Source organism: Fulmarus glacialis, unplaced genomic scaffold (genome assembly GCF_000690835.1).
Source record: "Fulmarus glacialis isolate BGI_N327 unplaced genomic scaffold, ASM69083v1 scaffold35771, whole genome shotgun sequence".
Taxonomy (NCBI): domain Eukaryota; kingdom Metazoa; phylum Chordata; class Aves; order Procellariiformes; family Procellariidae; genus Fulmarus; species Fulmarus glacialis.
In genome coordinates this window covers 4,823-24,861 of record NW_009194027.1, presented here as the reverse complement: position 1 = coordinate 24,861, position 20,039 = coordinate 4,823, and the positions used below count along the sequence as shown (strand labels likewise).

At 37.1% G+C, this 20,039-nt stretch overlaps 1 protein-coding gene across 1 annotated transcript; it reads right to left on the bottom strand.

Annotated features, from left to right (window-relative positions):
- Positions 1–1,544: 1,544 nt before the first annotated feature.
- LOC104083962 (histone-lysine N-methyltransferase SUV420H1) lies at positions 1,545–17,403 on the bottom strand. The gene is made up of 7 exons (XM_009587637.1): positions 17,244–17,403; positions 16,246–16,393; positions 6,094–6,259; positions 4,673–4,782; positions 2,578–2,744; positions 1,902–1,921; positions 1,545–1,716 (listed from the first exon to the last, which is right to left on the bottom strand). The coding sequence occupies exons 1-7, from the start codon at positions 17,401–17,403 to the stop codon at positions 1,570–1,572; spliced, it is 918 nt and encodes a 305-aa protein (XP_009585932.1). The 3' UTR covers positions 1,545–1,569.
- Between the last annotated feature and the right edge of the window lie 2,636 nt (positions 17,404–20,039).

Here is a 20,039-nt window from a genome sequence, read left to right as displayed (position 1 = left end):
AAACAACCACAACTATCTTCTGACATGTTGTCTTTGGTGCCCAGTTGTCTCAGTTAGCTAGCATGAACAGCAGGCTCACCTAAAAAGAGTACATGCACACATGTAAAGATATGCAAATTTTCTTGTGATGATTTTGGAAGCTTGAAAAAAAATTATACAGTGTCAACCTCCCCACAGCTTCTTAGAAGTCTAGCATTTTAACATTACAAATTAACACCCTTTACGGCATAGTCAAAATTGGGTCACTTAAAAATGATTTTTTTGTGGTGTACAAAGGACAGTTGCCTCATCAGTGTTGGTAAGGACTCATTTTTCCTTTCTCAACTCCCCTAAATTCAAATCTCTCATATTTGATTGCTGTAACACAGCCTTGTGACTAAAAAGCAGATTCCTAAAGTTAGAATTACCCAAATGTTAACTTTACAATGTAACATTTTCATGTACTTAAAATACAAAGATGACAAATTAGTGAAAATGTTCGGACACAAAATTGGTTTGTCCTGGAAGAGAAAGTATGTCTGTATTACATTAAAATCAACAATCAAAGAAACATATCACTCCAAGTAACAAGGAAAGAACAATCATGGTACCCATTTAATTCAATACTAAACAGTTCCCAGAACTGAAGTACAGTTTTACTAGCAGCTCTCTAGATAAAGTCTGAGACTATACCCTTCGCTTCAAGTTTTCCCTTGAACTGCAAGAATTATTAGTGACCAAACTAGATAGTAAAAATGAAGGTAGGATTATTAAACTATTTATATGTAGGTGCGCTAAGCTATTTCTCAATATGATTAATATTTTGTCGTTTATAGATTTTTTTTTTTTCTCTCTATGGTTAGGTCAAACAGTAACAGAACTGTTATAGGTTCTGTGTAGTTCCTCTTGGAACTAGGTGAAGCTCTCACAAATGATGTTGAGCCTCCATGCTCACAGCAAGCAGAAGTTTCAACATGGCAAAAACCAACAATGAAATCCTTTCAACTGATTTTGTGAAGAAACTAGGTTGGGACAGCACAGGTGAAAAACAAATATAACAACAACTTTGCTGCTATTGTGCGATGGACTGATAGGCAAGTACTGTCCAAACCAGTAGATCTTTACGAATACACAAACCCCCAAGTTCTAATAACATAAGGTGAAAGCTACTTTGCCCATTCCTAGCAGCAGAAAAGAACTTCAGGCCAACATCGAAAACATTAATAAAATTTGCTTTTTCTAGTGCAAAAAAGAGCAAAAGTTGGGGGCCAGTTGCTAATGGTCTCATAGAAGCTACAACTGCTTTTCCTTCCAATTCTACTTTATTCAGTACAAATATTTTTAAGAATCTACACTTCTTGTTTGTTATTCTCATTTTGGGCTATCTCCAGAACAGAGATCAACAGAAAAATAGGATGCAGGAGTTCTCAGGAAACATGACCATTCAGTAACAACACACAAAAATCATTACAACAAATAGCTAGGAAGCAATTATAACGTGTCCAAAAATCTGCATACTCATTATCAAGGACTTTCAGTTTCACAAAATACATCATGAATATGCCCAATTCCATTTGAAACTTATTTACATCAATCATACCTTTCACAGGTGTAACATTCGCAGTATTCATTATTTTCTCCAAAAAACCCATCTCCGTAGTAACAAGAGATTTCTTCTCCAGGTTCAATATCTCTTAGAGCTTTCACACATGCTGTATCTCTGCCCGTTGATACAAACTGGGGAAGGAGACGACAGGAAGGGGAGGGGAGGAAAAGAAGAAAAAAAAAAAGGTTAATCATTAAGGTTGAACAGTATCTGAATAAGAAAAAAAAAGTGAAACAGTTGGGGAGGAAAAGGTGCAGGGACAAAGGGAAAAAAAAAGTGTGGTGCTTTATTTATTTATTTTTAATTTCTTGCTTACCTTACAGTTAGGTCTGCAATCTGAAAAAGGTCCAAAAGATAAAGTCAATTAACTGTTGATAAGACCTGAAACATGAATAGTTGTAGATATCTAAAGTAAGGATTCACTCTGACTCAGTAACTGTAGAATCTCAACTAAATACTGGGAGTTATGTTAGTATGCACAAAGCTATACATCAAAAGATACCTAGTTTGATATAGTTTGGTTTCTGAGCTCTTCCCTATGCTATCACAAATGTTCAGTTTCCCTCCTTGTTAAGGTAATAGGATTTATCTTAAATCCTACCTGCCTTTCCTTCAGCATACAAATGCAACAGAATCAGTTAAGCTTCTGTGCATAAGGTTAAAGAAGGCATAATAAGTTCACCTAAGAAATACATTACTGTTGACTAAGTTCACAAAGAATTCAAGGTAACCCACAATATGCTCCACTAATTTAGCTGCCAGTCCAAAGTCTCTGTGAAGGAAGAAGGCATCACTTCCTAGAGCCTTCTGTGAGTTTCCCAGTTCACAGCCGATCAGCTCTGGTCTGGGAAAATCCGAACAGGATTTTGTCCTACAGTAATACATATTCAGACATTTTCTCTAAGGTCCTGTGTTGTTCAGCTCACATGTCACAACACTTCTGAGTAGAATTGCTTATGTCCTTTAACACGCTTCCTGTAGTTACTACTCACCATGATTGATAAATGCAGCAGGACCAAGCCACAGTTGCGCACAGTTTTTCCGTGTGGAATACATAACACTGAAGTCATTTTCCCCATGTCTCAGCAGCATGTTTTCTTCCATTTCTGATAGTTCAGCAATACAGCCCACAAGTAATTCTATTTTATCATTTCGTTTCCTTTAGTGTAAAAGGAGTAGCAGAAATAGGAATACATATGCCAAAATTACAAAGTAATTTCACAAAAAGAGAAGTTGTCAATAACAGGAAGTGTTTTGTAAACCATTTCTCAACCCCTATAAACCTCGTATTTTAATTCAGTTAGAGACAGGATATAAGGCTAAATAGACTTTTTATCAGACATGAAATAAATGTTTTTATGCTACTATATAGAATCAATTACATCAATTCTGACAGACATTACCACCATTGTTTCTACAATTTCCTGAGACTGCAAGCAAGAAATTGGAAGAGTTGATTACTTCAGCTTCTACAGTTGTTAAAACCAAAAGCAAGATTTTTTTTCATTTTGTGCACACTCCCTCCCCTCCACCACTTAAGACATTTTGACTTCCTCTAGCTGCTCTTGTTTGCATTTCCTATACTACTTCTTTTGGCCAAGAAAACACAGCATAGTGAAGATGCTTAGAACTCCACGGCTTCTTAAAAAAGGCCCAGTATTGACTCAAAAACCAGCCAGAATTCATGCAAGATGTTTTCCTCTCTCACAAGTAGTTCTTCAGCATCAAGCTGGTCATGAAATAGACCACTGGGGGTGGGGGGCGTGGACACAACCAACAAAACCATGATGCCTTCATGTGCAGACAGCCAATCTGCCACCATACATATAGCAGATCAGAGGCACTGAATACTCAGCCCAGGAAGAAGCACGCAATTTCCATTATCTTGCAAGGGCATTGTTTGCACTGCTCTTTAGAGTGACCATTCTAAATTTTGGCCAGATGGAGATACTAAATATACACGAAGGACACAAACTAGAAGCCAAGCCTTTTAAGTGCAAAACTCTTACAGAGAGTGCTGAGAACTGTATCAGTTTTAAGTCTCAATAGCTTTCCAGGTATTGGCAGGGTTAAGAAGCAGGCCTCCTGTTTTGCTCTCTCTCAGGTCACTCAAGATTTTGAGCATGAAAAGTTAATTCATTTTCAACACACCTAAATACAATACCAAAGAATCAGCCAAGGGGAAAATTCAAACTGAAAAAAAACAACCCCCAAAATACTGATTATATCATGATTGTGGAACTTCCAGCTACAGTTCAACCTTCTTAAAGCTTACTCTCCCACACGTTGAAGCTGTAGCCCCACAGCAACAGCACGCTTACTTGGTACGCTACCAGCGTAATGTCTAGCCTCTTACTCCTAGCCCACACATAATAGCATACCATCATCTCAGATGTGCTGTTGTGAGTATGTACTGCCACAAAGCAAAACAAATATAAATTGGGGGGGAGGGAAGGGGGAAGGAAGGGAGAAAATTTATTGTAAAATCTGAATTAATCCAGGAACCTGCTGGTGCTGCCACAGACATTATATATGAAAATACATATATGAAACTTATGAAGTATATGAAAGCTTATAATGAAACTCAGATGTGCCAAAATAAGATGGGAAAATACACTGGGGTGCCAATTTTGTGTTTCCAGAAGAGATTTATCTGGCACAATCAAAATACGCAAATAACACCCCTCAGTTTCACAAAAGTGAAAAACTCCTTTCCCCCACAATTATTTGTTGTATAACAAATCTGGCATAATGTAGTCTTGACACAGTTGTGTTTCTCACAGGAGGCCAACAACTTACAATTAGAGGAAAATAATTATCTGACTGAAAACAAGATAAAACAACTTGTATACCAAAACCTGTATGGCTATGTCCAAATATAAAAAGGAATGTCTTACAGATGCATGTATTGTGTATTAAGTACTTAGCAAAAACAGACACCAAATTTAATTTGTAAGCAAAAATACAAAACTTTGTATTTCACTGGTTGCAGTTTTAATTCTAAATCATACTTTTTCCATATCGTTTTTTAGAATCTTTCAAAGTAATTGACAGAAATGGAATGCAACAGTAAACTGTATTTCTTACCATTCTTTTGTTGCAACAATTTTGGCTCCATTCTGCTCAGAAGAATACCGATTACAAGGCAGTATCTCAAACCCACTGTCAGTTGCAAACATTCGTAAATAAATAAATACCTGCAATGAAAGAAAACAGTACTTTTCTGTTATAAGCAAAACAAAAGCAGTGAAACTTTATATAAAAATAATGAAAATCAGTGAACTGCACAAGAACATACACAAAAAATGGATATTGCAATGGGATGTTGTTTGCTGAAATGCATTTCTGATTACAAATTCTAGCTATACATATTATGTTAATCTTATTTCTTCAGAGTGATTTGCAGGAATCCTCACATGGATAACATGACTATCTAAAGAGTTTAAAAAATTTAAAGATGCCTTGAATGGTACAAAGTTGGCCCAACCAATGAAAATGGATAATTTCTTCTTAAAGTCACTGAGTAGTTGCATTCAAGAATTCTTCTCAGATCTTTAAGAACCACTGAGACCTAACAATCTACAGGATTCAATTTTATTCTTTCCAGTTCTGAAAAAGATACTGCTTCCATGACAAATCTAGATACTGAATTCAGGGATTGCTGGATCAATTCTTTTTAGTTAAAGTCCGGTTGTATTACTCAAAAAAACACTTTGGGAGAGCAGAATTTGCTACCTACTTTTTTCTACACTGCTAGATTTGATGCATTTTAAAGTAGGCCAAATTCCCTTTGATTGTATCTGAAAACAATGCACTCATTCCTGAAGGAGTTTTTTGGTGGTGGGGTTTTTTTTGTGGGTTGTTTGTTGTTTTTTTTTTTTAAAGTAAAAAAATACTGACTTCCTGGCAACTTTGAGAGTCAACAACCTTTATGCTATATACAAAATGGATTTGGGATGTGGGAAGTGGAGGAAGAGGAATAACACTCCCATATAAAGCCGCTATACCCAAAACAATTTTTTGAGGTAGCAAGGCTTCTCCCTTTTCCTTTACTTTTCTTTGTCACACAATTTGATTCACAATAGTTCCAATGGGGGGGGGGAACCAAACACAAAAAACCAACACCACCACAAAAACAAACAAAAAAGGGGGGGGAACCCTTCCAAAGAATGAAAGTAGTCCTCAAAACTCTTGTCTCCCAGAAGTAGGTCTTCTCTCTTCTGCTTATGACTTAAGCCAACAGCAAAAGAGGCAAATGTGTTTGCCTTTCTACATGTCTATTAAATAAAAGGCAATGGTAAGTTAACTCAAAAAAAAGGCTGGGGGGGGCGGAGCTAGCCGGGTTTTAAAAAAACAAAGAAAGTTTCTGTTAAAAAGCAATCAAACAAATAACATATAACAGCGCAGGGGATTACTTTCCTTTACTACTGCTACATTCCTAAGAAATTTTTACATTTTCTTAGCCTTTCAATCATCTGAAAAAGCACATTAATTACAAGTACACCTACATGTTCCTTGAACAACCTTTCCTGCATTTTGTTCTTGTTAAGAAAATAGTGCCGGGCCCAGTCACCTGACGTCAAGGACTTGAAGGCTTTTTCTAAGTGCTCATCTTTCTTAAAACGTTCAATCACCTCTTTTAGTTCTTCTTGCCTTCCTTTAATAGGTCGAAATCTGAAATAAAGAATAAAACTATTCCAGTCCGCTGTTATTCATTCTCAATTCTTCCTCACAGTTACTTGCAGCACAGAATTCTTTCGCTAGCCATACAAATATTTCACTCCTAGCATAAAGAAACTGACCATTACGTACTCAAATCACAGACCCTCATGTCCTGAGGTAATGGTAGAGGCAAGGTAAAGCCAAGCATACCTCTTGTAATGTTAAAACCCTCCATTCTGCAGAGCAGCACAATTTATTTATAAAACAAATCTCTAATAAGATTAACCAACACAGAATAATATTTCACTGTTTTCAATGTCTATCATTTGGAACAAAGCAGCTAAAGAACTAGTGTAATAAAAGTGTTACTGTCCTTACTTTCCTACTAAATTTACTATCATTAAAAGTGCATGTGCAAAAAACCCCATTAAATAAACTGGATGTTGTAAGCTTCCTAGTCAACACTGGTATCAAGGGATCTATGCACAGTTCTGGCTTTTGTAGCTGGGTTGGGGGGGATGTGTGTGTGATTTTAAATTTAAGCCCTCTACAACCACACATACTACACTAAATTTTTTAAATAGGGAGCAAACAATTAGACAGTGCAACTGAAAAGACTTAAGAAATCTCAAAACAGAAAAAAACCGCAACTATCTTGAAAAGTGATTTCAAATCAACTTTTGCCTAACCCAAAGCCTTATTATATTGACAAATCCACTATATGGATTTATGTAGACTGCAAACTTAACATTTGCATTCATATAAACCACACCTCTTAATGACTACTCAAGAAGTATCTATAAATAGTAACACACAGCATAGATACTACATCTGTGGAAGACTAAGTTCCACAAGTTAGTGTGATCGTAAGAATTTTTCCCTAAAATATTGGCTACACGAAACAGGTAGCTGAAAATCATGGGTAGATAAAATATGAAAATAAACCCCTGTACATTAGCAGAGAATTCTGCCTTCGTCCCAAAGCCTGAGATTTAAGAAAAAACCATCCTTGATATGTTCAACAGGAAAAAACTGGTTACAGAAAAAACCTATATGACTGCAAGACGCAGGAGCTCTGTTTTTGAGCTGCAAAACCATCAAGAGAAAGCAGAACTTAATTAGAGATTATGTTGAATCTCTGTAAATTGCCTTTGACTGAGCACATACCCATATATGCTCCGCTTTGGGGTGGAGGTGGGGTTTGTGTACTTTTAAGTGTATGATAGACCCCAGGGGACTCTTCACAAAGATAAAAATTTTCTAGGGTCATGAGAAAATTTTCTGCAGCTTCTTTTATGACTCACACCTTTGGCTTACACAGCATAAGACAAGCTAACAGCTTCTGATTAAATCCATAAGACTAAGTCGCATTACTTGATGCTTGAAGTTACCACGCTGATTTATTTCCTCTTACCAAATGAAGTTTGTATTTGATGACAAAAGTAAAGAAGGGGAAATAAATTCTTGAAGTTGGTGGAAGGAAACCTTATCAACTCCCTTACTGATACCCTGTTTTTTAAATTACCGTATCACTTGGCTTATCCTCATCTTAGAACGCTGAATGTTGGAAGTAACTTCTCTTCAGATGACCAAATAAGATTTGCTTCTTCTATGCAACTTGTATTAAGGAAACAAAATACCTTAAGCGTTGCATACCCCAATTTTATTTCACCTTGTAAAATAGTAAGAGTTTAATCAGAAATAACTAATAATGATGAGGATTCCGTTTTCTTCATTAGAAGTAAAATGCTGTTTTTATGCTCCTGATACAATAAAGACAGACCTCCTAACAGCAGTAATGCAGGTTATCAGTATGCCATGCTTTTACACATCATCTCTGCATTCTCCATCTGAAAAAACTTCCTTGTAATATAATGACTAAGCAATCTTTTAGATCTTTCTGAATATGCCAAAATTATCAGCATAAACCTGTGAGCTTTCAGAAAAGAAGATACAGTAAGTAGTTCTGAGAAGACATTAGGTAAGTTTTCTTCTGGCTGGGATAATATCTAACAACATAGCAAGAGTCAGTTACGAAATAGATGCCCACTTAGAATTGTAGTACATACTGTGCCAAGAAGTTTCAAATCAAGTTCTTTATTAAAGAATATACTTATTCCATCTCCCCAAAAAGCTAACTGCCTAACAAGCTGCTGAGACCTCATCATAGAAGAAAACTCCCTTCAGACTACAGATGACATGATCATTATTATTTTTGTTCTGTAGCACAGCAAAGTCTCCTTCGACTTGCCAGTCAGATACAAAAAGAGTATCTCCCAGTTCTCCCCAAACCAGAACGACTTCTCCCAGATTTGATAGTTATAACTCACAGAGCTTCCTCAGACATTAAAGGAAGTTAAAATGACATAGCCTGAACTGAACCTGACTAGTTTCAGCATAGGACTTGCTCTCATTTTCAGTTTCAATCAGAAGCAGTTTTCCCAACAAGGACCCAACTGTACTTATATCATGAGAAGTACAAAGCACACCAATATGCGCAAACGTGACAGGTCAACATTTTGTTTACATCTTTACCTGCAAACATTACAGGAGGAAAAGATACAGGATTTACAGCTAAAATTGGTCTTCAGCTATCTCTATTCTTGCTGGGCTAAATGAATGATTGCCCTCCCCCTTACATTTTATGTTATATGCTGAAATGCACCATTTTTTAAGCTAAGTGACCTGCAGGAGCGAAGATAGGTGGAACAACCATCACATTCAAAATTGCATTTGCACCTGAGACAGGCAATGTATGTGCTGATAGACATAATCATACTTGTTTATCATCAAGAAGAAGCTTAGTCTAGGCTAGCTAAAGAAAGCAGTATCCCAACCCAACCACCAGTGAGGAAGGGGAAAAAAAGAAAAAAGAAAAAAAAAAAGGAAAAGAAAAATAAAGGAGGGCAGATGCTAAGCTTTAACAGTGGCTCTCAAGACCTACAGAAAAAGAATCAACACCCTATATTTTCTAGCAATTAGAAGCACATCTTATAGCCCCAAAGTGACACTCATATTTCAGATCGTTCAAAACGCACCATTCTCAGAGGCTGACTAGATGCCTACCTGACTAGTTACCTCAGGTAGCTCAGAACCTGGCCCCAGCCCTTTAAATGTCACCTGCATATCTGCATGGATCACATTCAGCAGGTGTTTCTATGGGTTCTTGTCTCAGGCATTGCACATTGCTGGTAGAATTCCTGTAAATGTCTAGCAGAAACTCATGTAACATCATTCCTGAGAAGTAGAATAGTTAGTGTACACCCAAGTCTTGAAAAGGCCAAAAAGAAGGCTGGAAACAGGAAGGGGGTGTAGAGATTGTAAAAATCCCCAAACATTAAAAGGTCAGATGAATATTACACTGTATGCCAGGCATTTGAAACTTGAAACAGGAACTGGGTTTTTCAAAGAACGCAACTCTCAGCACCCAAGGGTTCAAAAATTAATACCAAGGACCTCCAGCAGCACCTCTATCAAAACGCTGTACTGGTATTTTTTATATGGTGACAAAACAGAGATAATGAGAAAAGATAAACAGGAATCCAAACAAGCAAGAAGTGTCCACAAGTACATGGAAGGATGCTGGAAACCAACATCACAATGTACCGCATTTCACTTCAAGGGTTCCCAAATCAATAAAACAGAATGACACTTTGCACCCTGAGCCTGAGTTAGTGAGTTGTTCACAGCTCAAGAGCACATGTAAACTGCACTGAGAGCATGTAAAGTTTATGAGCTAATCCAGAATACTGCAACCCAGTACTTCAGTACTTTCAGTACTTTCACAGGTGTATCTCCACATATACCTTAAAAGGTACCTTCTGATTTGAGACATTGAAGAAGCCAATATGCCAAGAAAGCCTAGAAGTCGAGTGTTCCTTAAGTATTTGAGAGTCTGCTGACAGACACTTCACTTCTCCCAGGAGTATCATGAAATAGCAGTTTATTCATTAGTCTTTCCCAGCACTACCTACCAAAAAGCCAATTGGTTTTGAGAAGCAACCTCAAATACTATCATTTTGGTGCTACAGGGCTTCCTCATTTACAGAAGACATTAAAAAAATCTACGCATCTCCTGGGAGTGTCTACATGACTGTTTTTGAGCACCACCATGAAGAGAGCCTGAAAAGACCCCACAGCTAAACCGAGCCAAAGAAACTGGCTTTTAAGTGTGAGTAAAATAGGAGACTAGTTCAAAGAAGAGAAACAGAGAGATAGAAAGAGCACAAGAAAACCAACAAAATAAACCAGCCAACCCAGTCTCTAAACAGAGAGTCAATTAAAATCAGAATTGTTTATCCAGACTTCTGGTTTACAGTACCTTTATTAGATTCCATCATGGAAACTGAACAAGACACTCTGGTGTTTGAATCTGCTCACAGGCACAGACTCCTTGAGCCACCCTACAAACAGCTTCAGGGGTCAGGTCTCACAGAACATGGAGTCTGCCGCAAAACAGTCTGTTGTTAAAAGTAAGCTAAGAATGAAAAACTCGGCTATCACAGTATCTTTAAAGAAATAATAGCCCTTTTTCCTGACAAGCTGCAGAATAGAAACTTTTCACACTTCCCTAGGAAATATTTATTTTTCCCTACTCAACAAGATCCAAAAAAGCTATGGCTATTGCAATTTCAAAATCAGCTGGAAGATGATCTTATCCCAGTTAAGGGCAAATTGAGGTGGTCTCAATAAGGAAGACGTAGGAAAATGGCTTGGGGAAGCAAAGCTCTTTCTCTCTCTCAAGTTTCTCTTACCTCGGGAATACTTAAAGAATCTTGAAACTCCAAGGTATAAAGCCAAAGGTCAGTGAGATGCTTGCCTATAAAGGAAGTTAAAGGAGAGTTTCTGGTAAGTTCAGAAGCACAGTACCTTGCTCAGTCTCAGTCACTGAGAGCAGTGAGTTTGAACAAAAAGGATAAATTGATCCTGCAAGAGATCCAGTATGGAACTCCACAGAGTGTACCAGTGCATGATAAAGAGTTATACTTCTAAACCTATTTCTTAACTTCTGACTAGGGAACATCAAGAAGAGTGAATTTATCAAGACACAGCACCCCATTAGCCTCTTAACAACAGGCACTTTGTCTGGATGATATTTTTATTTAAGTGGCTTTGGAAAGACAGCAAGTTACTGTTCATCTAATACCAGAGATCCAGCACAAAAGCTAAAACTGCAAGGCTGTTAAGCATTCAAGACAGCACAACAAGAGTTGAAAATCATCTATGTATATAATAAGTGGAAACAATTTATTTGGTTAACATACATTTTGGCTTCCCCCCCGCCCAACCCTGTAGTATGAGTATCTTAATTAAAAGCTAGTTATATAAAAATCAACTTGTTCTGTGTTTATTCTCCAGTGTTGTTATCTGGAAAAAAACCCCCATGTTCTTTAAAGGCCAAAGTTCAAAACGGCATTTTTAATGAAGAAAGTAATCCACATTACTTAAATTTCTTGAACTGAAACTATACGTGCACCAGTGTGGTCAAAACTGCAGTACAGCCTAGAATAGAAGTAAAGAAAATTCTAACAGCCACATAATTTCACCCTCCTTAATATGGTTAGCAAATAAATGTTTTTTTTAAATAAATATGGGGGACACAAAAAACCCCCCCAACAATTTCCTTCATTCCTATTCTGACACTCACATGGTAAATTTAATTTAGCACTTACCATGACTACTAAATGCAAGCCATTCCATCTTTTGGAGATATAACACTTTTTATTAAAGTTAAAGGTGCAACTAGAAACACCTGTGTAAAAGTAAGGTGGTGGGTGTTGGTTTGCGGGGGGGCGGTTTGGTTGTTTGGTGGGGTTTTTTGGTTGTGATTTAAACCCAAAACATACAGCAGTAGCAAAACAGTTACTTCCAATGTAATCACTGTGTGTGATTTACACATAGTGAAGGAAGACAACCAGGAGCAAGCTAAAGGGCTTTACTGAATTAAGTTATCAGCAAAAATTAAAAAAAAAAGGAGAAAGCAGATTTCACACAAAGTCAAACAAAATCATTTTAGAAAGTACACAGACACTAAGGTCTGAAGAATGTAAAAGCTTCATTTTGAAACAGGGTGTCACTACATAAGAGCTGTGTACCTCTAATCCAGTATCTCCATAGCGCTACAACACTGAAGTAGAACTATACGGCCACGTAACCTTATTTAGCAGAAGCCATATGACTTGTTCTACCCCCAAACCCCATTCAAGATGAATACTGAGCCCTTTAATTATTATATTGAAATGAGCTAAGGAGCACAGAAGAGATTCAGCACAGACCCATGAATGTAAGTGATACGGAACTGCTTTGCCTTTTTTGTCTTTATTGCTCAACGGTGACTCTAAGGGACAAAGACTGACATACCCTGTGAAGTTCAGGAATCACTGACTGTTTACACCAAGGCCAGCAATTGCTCTTGCTGCAGTGTCAAGAGAAAGCAGCTTCCCGTACATGATCCCCAAACACTTCACGTTTGCTATGGAAAACATGGAAATTCTTAAAGCTCGGTCCTTTAGTCTCACGTTATTAGATAAAACCACCTGCACCACACACCAATTTGTAACTTCACTGAAAGCAGCAATATGGAGTTACGAAACATCCCTAGATTATCCTAAAACAGACTACAATGCGTTTGACTTCCTAAATCACTTGCAAACTTAGAAAGACATTGGAACTGCTCTCAGTATTCCCCAGCATGATGCTGATGCTTTAGGGAACCAGGAAACAACAGTGGCTGGTAACAGCAGCAGTATGATCAGCAGTCTGGCTTAAGATTTAAATACTAACACATTTGTGTGCAAGATAGTAAAGAGCAGATCAGCCATTAAGGCATGCAACTTCAAGATTCAGCACTCAGCCTAGGGAAAAGCATCTGAAAATAAGAGATGGTAAGATAAGCAAGAATTCACTTGGCTTTTTACAAGTGTCAGTTTTAATCTGTAGTGTTAGACAACCTTCAACCCAGGAAGTAATAGCTTGCAAAATCAGTTTTGTTTTTACAAAAAGGACAGGCATGCAAGACTAAGTAAATCTTACAGCCAGGATAGCCTTTGGCACAAAAAAAAAGTCCGATATAACAAAACCTCTTAGAACAGCTATACTTGACAAGATTACACTTCCTATCATATGTGTGTTTTTTTTTTTTAATTAACTGCTAACCTGCTATTTTGTCAAGATAAGAGCTATCAATTTGATGAAAGAATGACCACAGGCCTGTAAAGAGGGCCAGAAGCTCTGAAAACAACCTGCTTTCTCTTGGAAATCCAAGAGGATGAAAAAGTTACTTTTGGGTAAAGCCACTGAAGACATTTCCAGAGCTAAACTTTATGCTGTCCATCAAATCCCTGGTGACAAGAAGGTATTTCAGAGGAACACTGGACAAACTCATTGGGGGATCCTATTGTAATCTTTTGAGAACCAGTCTTCAGCTCTTTCAGACATTACTGACTTGACAGCTTACAGAGCTAACAATTCCCAAGACGGAGGGCATTCAGGAATTGCAGGATTTTATTTTTATGGCCCCTGGGAAAGAAAAAAACCCCAGAAAAATAACGGTTCTTGTCACCGCTCTACCATAAGATCAGTAATTCAGTATAAAGAAGATGGAAAACAAAGATGTTCCAACAACAATCTAGATATTTTACTAGAATGTTATGAGTTTTTTTTTTTCCTCTAATCAATATATTCAGGTTAAAACAAGAGGTCTTTACAAACTCTTCAAGTAAAGGAATGAATGAAGTACAGAAAGTGCTTATATAGAAGACACTTATACATAGAAAAATACAGACTTGGCTTCCAGATGTAAGGTAAAGTACAACTTCAGTAAGCGGTCATCAACTCATGCTGGGCTGCTAGTTGTAAAAATACAAACCTCTTATGTGTTTCCAACAGCAAAGAGAATGCTGGCACAGTCACTTCCACAGTACATCTTCAAACAAATCAGAACAAGGAACAGGAAATATTTGCTTGCCATCATAAACGGCTGTTTTATTTTAAGCGCACCTCAATACACAAACTATGTAACTAATATGACTTCATCACATTGAAGATGCCCAAACATAAGCTGTAAATCTTAATTTCTACTACAATCATGTGTTTAGGTACTGGCACCTGGTATTTGGAAAATGGTCTAGTCTTTTCATATTTGCTTTCCCCCCACCTTCCCTCAAAGCCATACAACAATAAATCTCAGGAGCTCGAGAAAGACTACAGCTTACTAGATGGAAGGAAGATGATCTAAGCGTCACAGCTACAATAACAAGCAGATGTCATCACGGTACCAAAAAGATAAACAAGAACTATGCTGATGCCTTTCTTTTAATTCATTGCAACAATAGAAACTCTCTCAATAGGATATTACAAAAGAGGCAAGAAGATGTGTTTCTGGTAGAAGTTGTAAGCCTCACCTAAGTATTTCCCATAGTGCTCCAAGATTATTAACTATTGTCCTTGAAGACTGCCTGTAACTGTTCTCCAAGTCTGAGAAAGGAAGAAATACATGATGATAGCCTTTGTGTAGTCTTTTGAATCAAATTAGTAATTAAAAAAGTATTTTAGGTGTTGAAAACATAGCAGCAGAAAACAACATTTTTGAAAGTAGCTTCTTCAACTATTAAATAATGAATACATAATTTCCTTAGCAAAAAGCATAAGAATTAACTACCTGTGAATAACCTGTAGACTACCATTCATGCAACAAAACAATCTTTTGAGCGTACATATTTAGCTCGATTAACTGCTGGAAATACAAAGACACTCCAAACTGAACTGTAAGAGTATCTACCTAGACACTGTTTTGGGCACAATGTGCTATTGTAACCAATAGCATTGAGGGAACAGGAAGAACTCAAGCATTCCTCTTAAAGATAGATGTTGCACACTCCAGTGAAAATGAAAAATCTCTTTGGAGTAAGTCTTTACAGTTATTAGGACCACACTGCTGCAATTTCATGTGCAACTCATGCTGTCAGGTTATACCAGCAACCATTTACGTTATGTGACAACGTCAATTAATCTACCAGCCATTTTTGAAGTAATCAGCTTGTTACATACACACAAAAATCTACTTAATTGATACTCTGGTTATGTGACTGTGCTGCACAGGTAAACTGTTCTTCTTTAAAAATAGCCACAGGAACAGTTTGAGTAGCCTGTTTCCCAGGATGTGCTACCTGGAAACCCCAGCTCTTATTATTGTACAATAATAAGCACACAATTCCTGTCCTTAGAAACTTATCATTTTTATATATAGCTTCTCCATTAAGCTAGCAATGCAGATCTTGTATGCAAACAAAAGCTTAATAGAGATCTATAGAATATACTTATAATCAGTGGTACATCTGTAGAACAGGAAGAAGCATGCAACAACTAAACCCTAAGACCACACTGAATTTAGACCAGAAGTATTCAGACAAGTGCATAACAGTGCAAAAGTATGTGCAATTCTGGTAAGCAAGTTCCCAGTGTGCACATCAATTTATCTTATGCATACAGACATGTCTGAGTAGTATTCCTTCAGCATGGGTCTGCAAGAACGTAAGATCAAGTGGCACCAACACTGAAGTGCTCTGGAACTGTATCTTTCTTGCGATGTCATAAGAGTAAGGAAAAAAAAAAGGAAAAAGAAAAAAAAGCAGGCACATGAAATAAACAGAAAAGTCCCCAAACACTAACTTCTGTCTTTGAAATATTTCAAATGACTAATGGTTTAAAACTTACGACTAGTTAACTGTTTAAGCTAGGAAGCAGTGTCTATTAACAACCTGTTCTACAGCAAAAAACACACGAGGGCTAATAGAGAGACCTATGATAGCGTTACAAACATATGCTGCTACAGAACTCCAAGTTCTGGTCCCACATGCAACACTATTTTAAAGGCGGAAGCTACTCACAAACTGCTATTTTTTCAGACTTTCATAAACATGGAAGAAATTCCACAGTTTTGCTCTGATTACATCAACTAAGATGATCAACTCTTTTCTAGAAAAATAAAGACAAGTTACCTAGTATTCATTTTGTGTGTCTGAAAACCTAAATAGGGATCAAGAACCAAACTAGTTGCTAGGTCATCGTTTTCACACAGTTCCTTGGCAGACATTCCAGAGGAAGGCACATAACGACTTTGACCCTCAAATCCTGAAGCACCGCTACCTGCAAATAAGAGAGCATAAATTAGATATAATTTAAGGAATGTTATAAAGCCCAGCTATGCTCAGGGACAGACAGCCACAGGTTGGAGTAAAAAAATACAGAACAATTAAGTAAGATGATAAAATATCTGAAGAAGCAGGCGCACAGTTAATTTTTCACTCTCGCTTTTCTTTATTTATGTAGCAGGCAATGGAGAAAGTATTTCAGAATATATTTTATGGGTGTCTTTAACTAATTTTCGTTTCCTTCTCTCTTCCACTCCCCAACTACAAGCATCTTTCCAGACTACACAGTTCAGTCATGCCTGCCTCTAAAATTTCTGACCTATAAACATGTTGAAGCCATGAAAATTTCAAACCTGATTTTCCCAAAATCTGAATAAAGGACTTACTCTAAATTTGTATTTAGTCCTTCATCCCAGACCAATAGCGGAAATAAAAATCCACATTCCTTAAAACTTAATGACTATTGATATATGTGACTTCATTCAAAATGGGGTTTACTTCTACATGTGCACTCACTAAAAGTTGGGCTAGTAATTCAAATTATAAGTTATCCACTTCCAATCACACTAGTTCTTACTTAGTGCCAATCACGTATTTTATACTTATACCAGTTCAAAATTAATTTACATCCAATTATTCCCACTTAACTTTTAAACTGACCTGAAGAGATCTATATTCCTGAAGTGAGTTAACACATCCAACAAATACAAACATAATTAATACTTCTGATGATAGCTACATGCTGAATGCAGACCTCCTTCATGAATTAATACAAGGCAGAAGCCTGACTTGCAAATTGATAGATGAATCACATATTGCACCAAGCCGCATAAACATGTACATACATCTGCTTGATCTTCTCTCAACTCCATTTTTGCCTGTCTTCGGATTCTCCTTTCCTGCATGCTGCAGTTTGGTCTGATTCTGCGCATGGTCATTAGACGACTTGCTTCCACTTCTCCTGCCATTCACCACCATGTTCTTGGATTCTCCCAGCCACTTCATTCCCACAGACAATCTGACTCAGTTGCATTTAGTCACTTTTCAAAAGGCTTGGAGAAGTGGATAATAATTTCAGTTCCAATTCCTACTGGAAGCAAAACATAAACATGATTAGAACTTACTGGGAAACTGTTTCCAAGACACAGATTTTAACAAAAAGAAAAAAAAAAAAACGGGGGGGCGGGGAGGAAGGAAAGATGGTGATCTGCATTTGCATTAGGAAGAAAGAAAAGCAGTTCATTAGCACTAGTACAGGGAACTGTTGCAAATACAGATATCCACAGGTGAAGTATTGTCCTACAACTTACAACCACATCTGGAATCAAAGACGGAATTGTAAAGCTGATAAATTGCTAAGGACAAGTCAATTTTAAGAGCTGGACTCTACACACTTATATACCTATGTATTTACATAGGCATACATACACATGGATAAATACACACACAGCTATGCGACCCTAGAAATAGAGTATTTTCAAATACACCCCCAATTAAGATTATATTTCCTAATAAATAAAATCTGCAACATGTTTGGAACTCTACAGCAAAAAATGGCATTACACAAACATCCTCCAAGAACCAAAGTTAAAACAACAACAACAACAAAAACCAACCAGAAAACTGCCATTTTTGGAATGGGGGTGGGGGAAAGATGTTAAACCTTTATTTAAAAATCAGAGTTCAAAAAACCCTCAGTGATGATCCAGAGGACCCAGGCTACTATTTTTACTGTTCCATGTAACAAAAAAAACAGTCACAACACATCTGGCTCAACAGGCCAGTAGTAAATGGGGTCACAAGTAGAGCTGAAATTTTACAGTACATAAATGGCCAGCAAAGCACATACTAGTTTTTATCTGTAGTCTCAATGCCTTTTGCATAAATAATTATAACAAAGATACTAATGCTTTTGTAGACAGTTGTGTTTCACTCTGTATAACTTGCAGGAAAAAATCCGTCACTGATTTACACAATTATTTTACAATTGCATTTATGCATTAGTAATTCATTTACTTGGTTTTAATTCATCCTCCTCCCTACTGCTTCCTCACAAATAAATTGTGCCTTTTCTTTTTACTGTTATTAAAAAAAGAGCATTAATGCTCTGCTTATAGCAGATAACCGGCATCAGGTAACAGGCATTTCAATCTGGAGGAAGAAATTTGCAACAAACTAACAGATGTTTTGAAATAGTGTCTTTTGTAGAAATTCTGTTTTTAATCAGTTAAGAGTAGCAAAATACCGGATTTCTGTAAGACACCTATGTTATCCAGCTACTTAAAGCCACAGAAATATTTATGGCCAGATGATTAGTAACTAAGTTACTTACAAAGATTCAGAAGATTGAGGTATTAGAGGAAAACACTAGAGGCCAGTGACTAAAAGAGGTACTGGCTCAACCATCTTACCAGAACTATCATCCAGAAATCTACAGGTTTTAGAACCTTTTACAAATTGTCACAGAAGGATAGTAAGATTATCGACACAGTGTAACAGAATCATACTGAGGAAAAGCTGGCTGAACTACTGCCTCAATATAAAGAAAAAGAATTGAGATAATTTCAGTGGACAAGGAATTTTCTTGCTGCCAGGGATTGGTTTTAACCTCAAGGCTTAAATGTCTATTTTACTGGGCCAGCAAACTTTATCATAGCTCTTTAACACAGCTGGAACTGAACAGTTTGGCTACCAGAATGCATACTGACAAAATTCTTTAGGAAGTTACCAGACACAGCCTTCAGAAAACAAACCAGAGACTTAAAATTTGCTAGGGAAAACCCTATTCACTGCATTTGGCTATATGTAGAAATGCATAGACATTTTTACACAGTACCTCCAAAAAAACCCTTGGAAATCTTGCAGCTAAACCTGTACTAGACAACACTAGGCGCTTTTTTTTCCTTCATAGAGCTTGCCTGATAACATACATTTAAAAAGGAGAGAAAAAAAAAAACCCAAACCCCAAAACTTTCTTGTTAAGCATCCCACCTGAACTTCTTCCAGAAGACAGCTACCGTGTGAAGATCTGCACTATCACGTAAACACTTAATGACAAACTCACTCTTAAATTTCCCTCTTTCTATTTCTCAATCAATTCATTTTACGGCTCTATATACTCTAATTAAACCCCATTCCCATTTTTGTAACAGTCATAATAAAGAGCATTAAAACAGAAACTAAATTAAAGACTTCCACTAAATTCAGTCTTGGTCTCTTCGTAAACGAGGACTCAACTATACTCTGTGGTGTGCTACAGTTCAAGAGCAGTACATGTAAACGAAGTCTACCATGAAGTCCAACTGTAGATGAATAGTGGTATGCAACAATCTGGAGGAAAAACATTAAATACAGTAGTGTTTCTGACAACTAACAGGTACGATAGCTACATTTTCAGCTGGAAAAAGGCATCTCTGTACAAAGAAGGAAACCGATCTTTCGTAAGTCCAGTTTGGGGAGGGTGCGTAGTATCTGTGCTGAGACACTTCTGCCTAACAAATTATGATAGCAAAGGTAAGAAGAAATGTGACCACAGAAGAATACTAAGCATTAGGAAAAATACTTGCTTCTGCTGCAAAATGTATTGATATAGATGACAACAGAGGTCCTTCCCAAGCGAAATCAAAAGTCAGTTAGTGAAG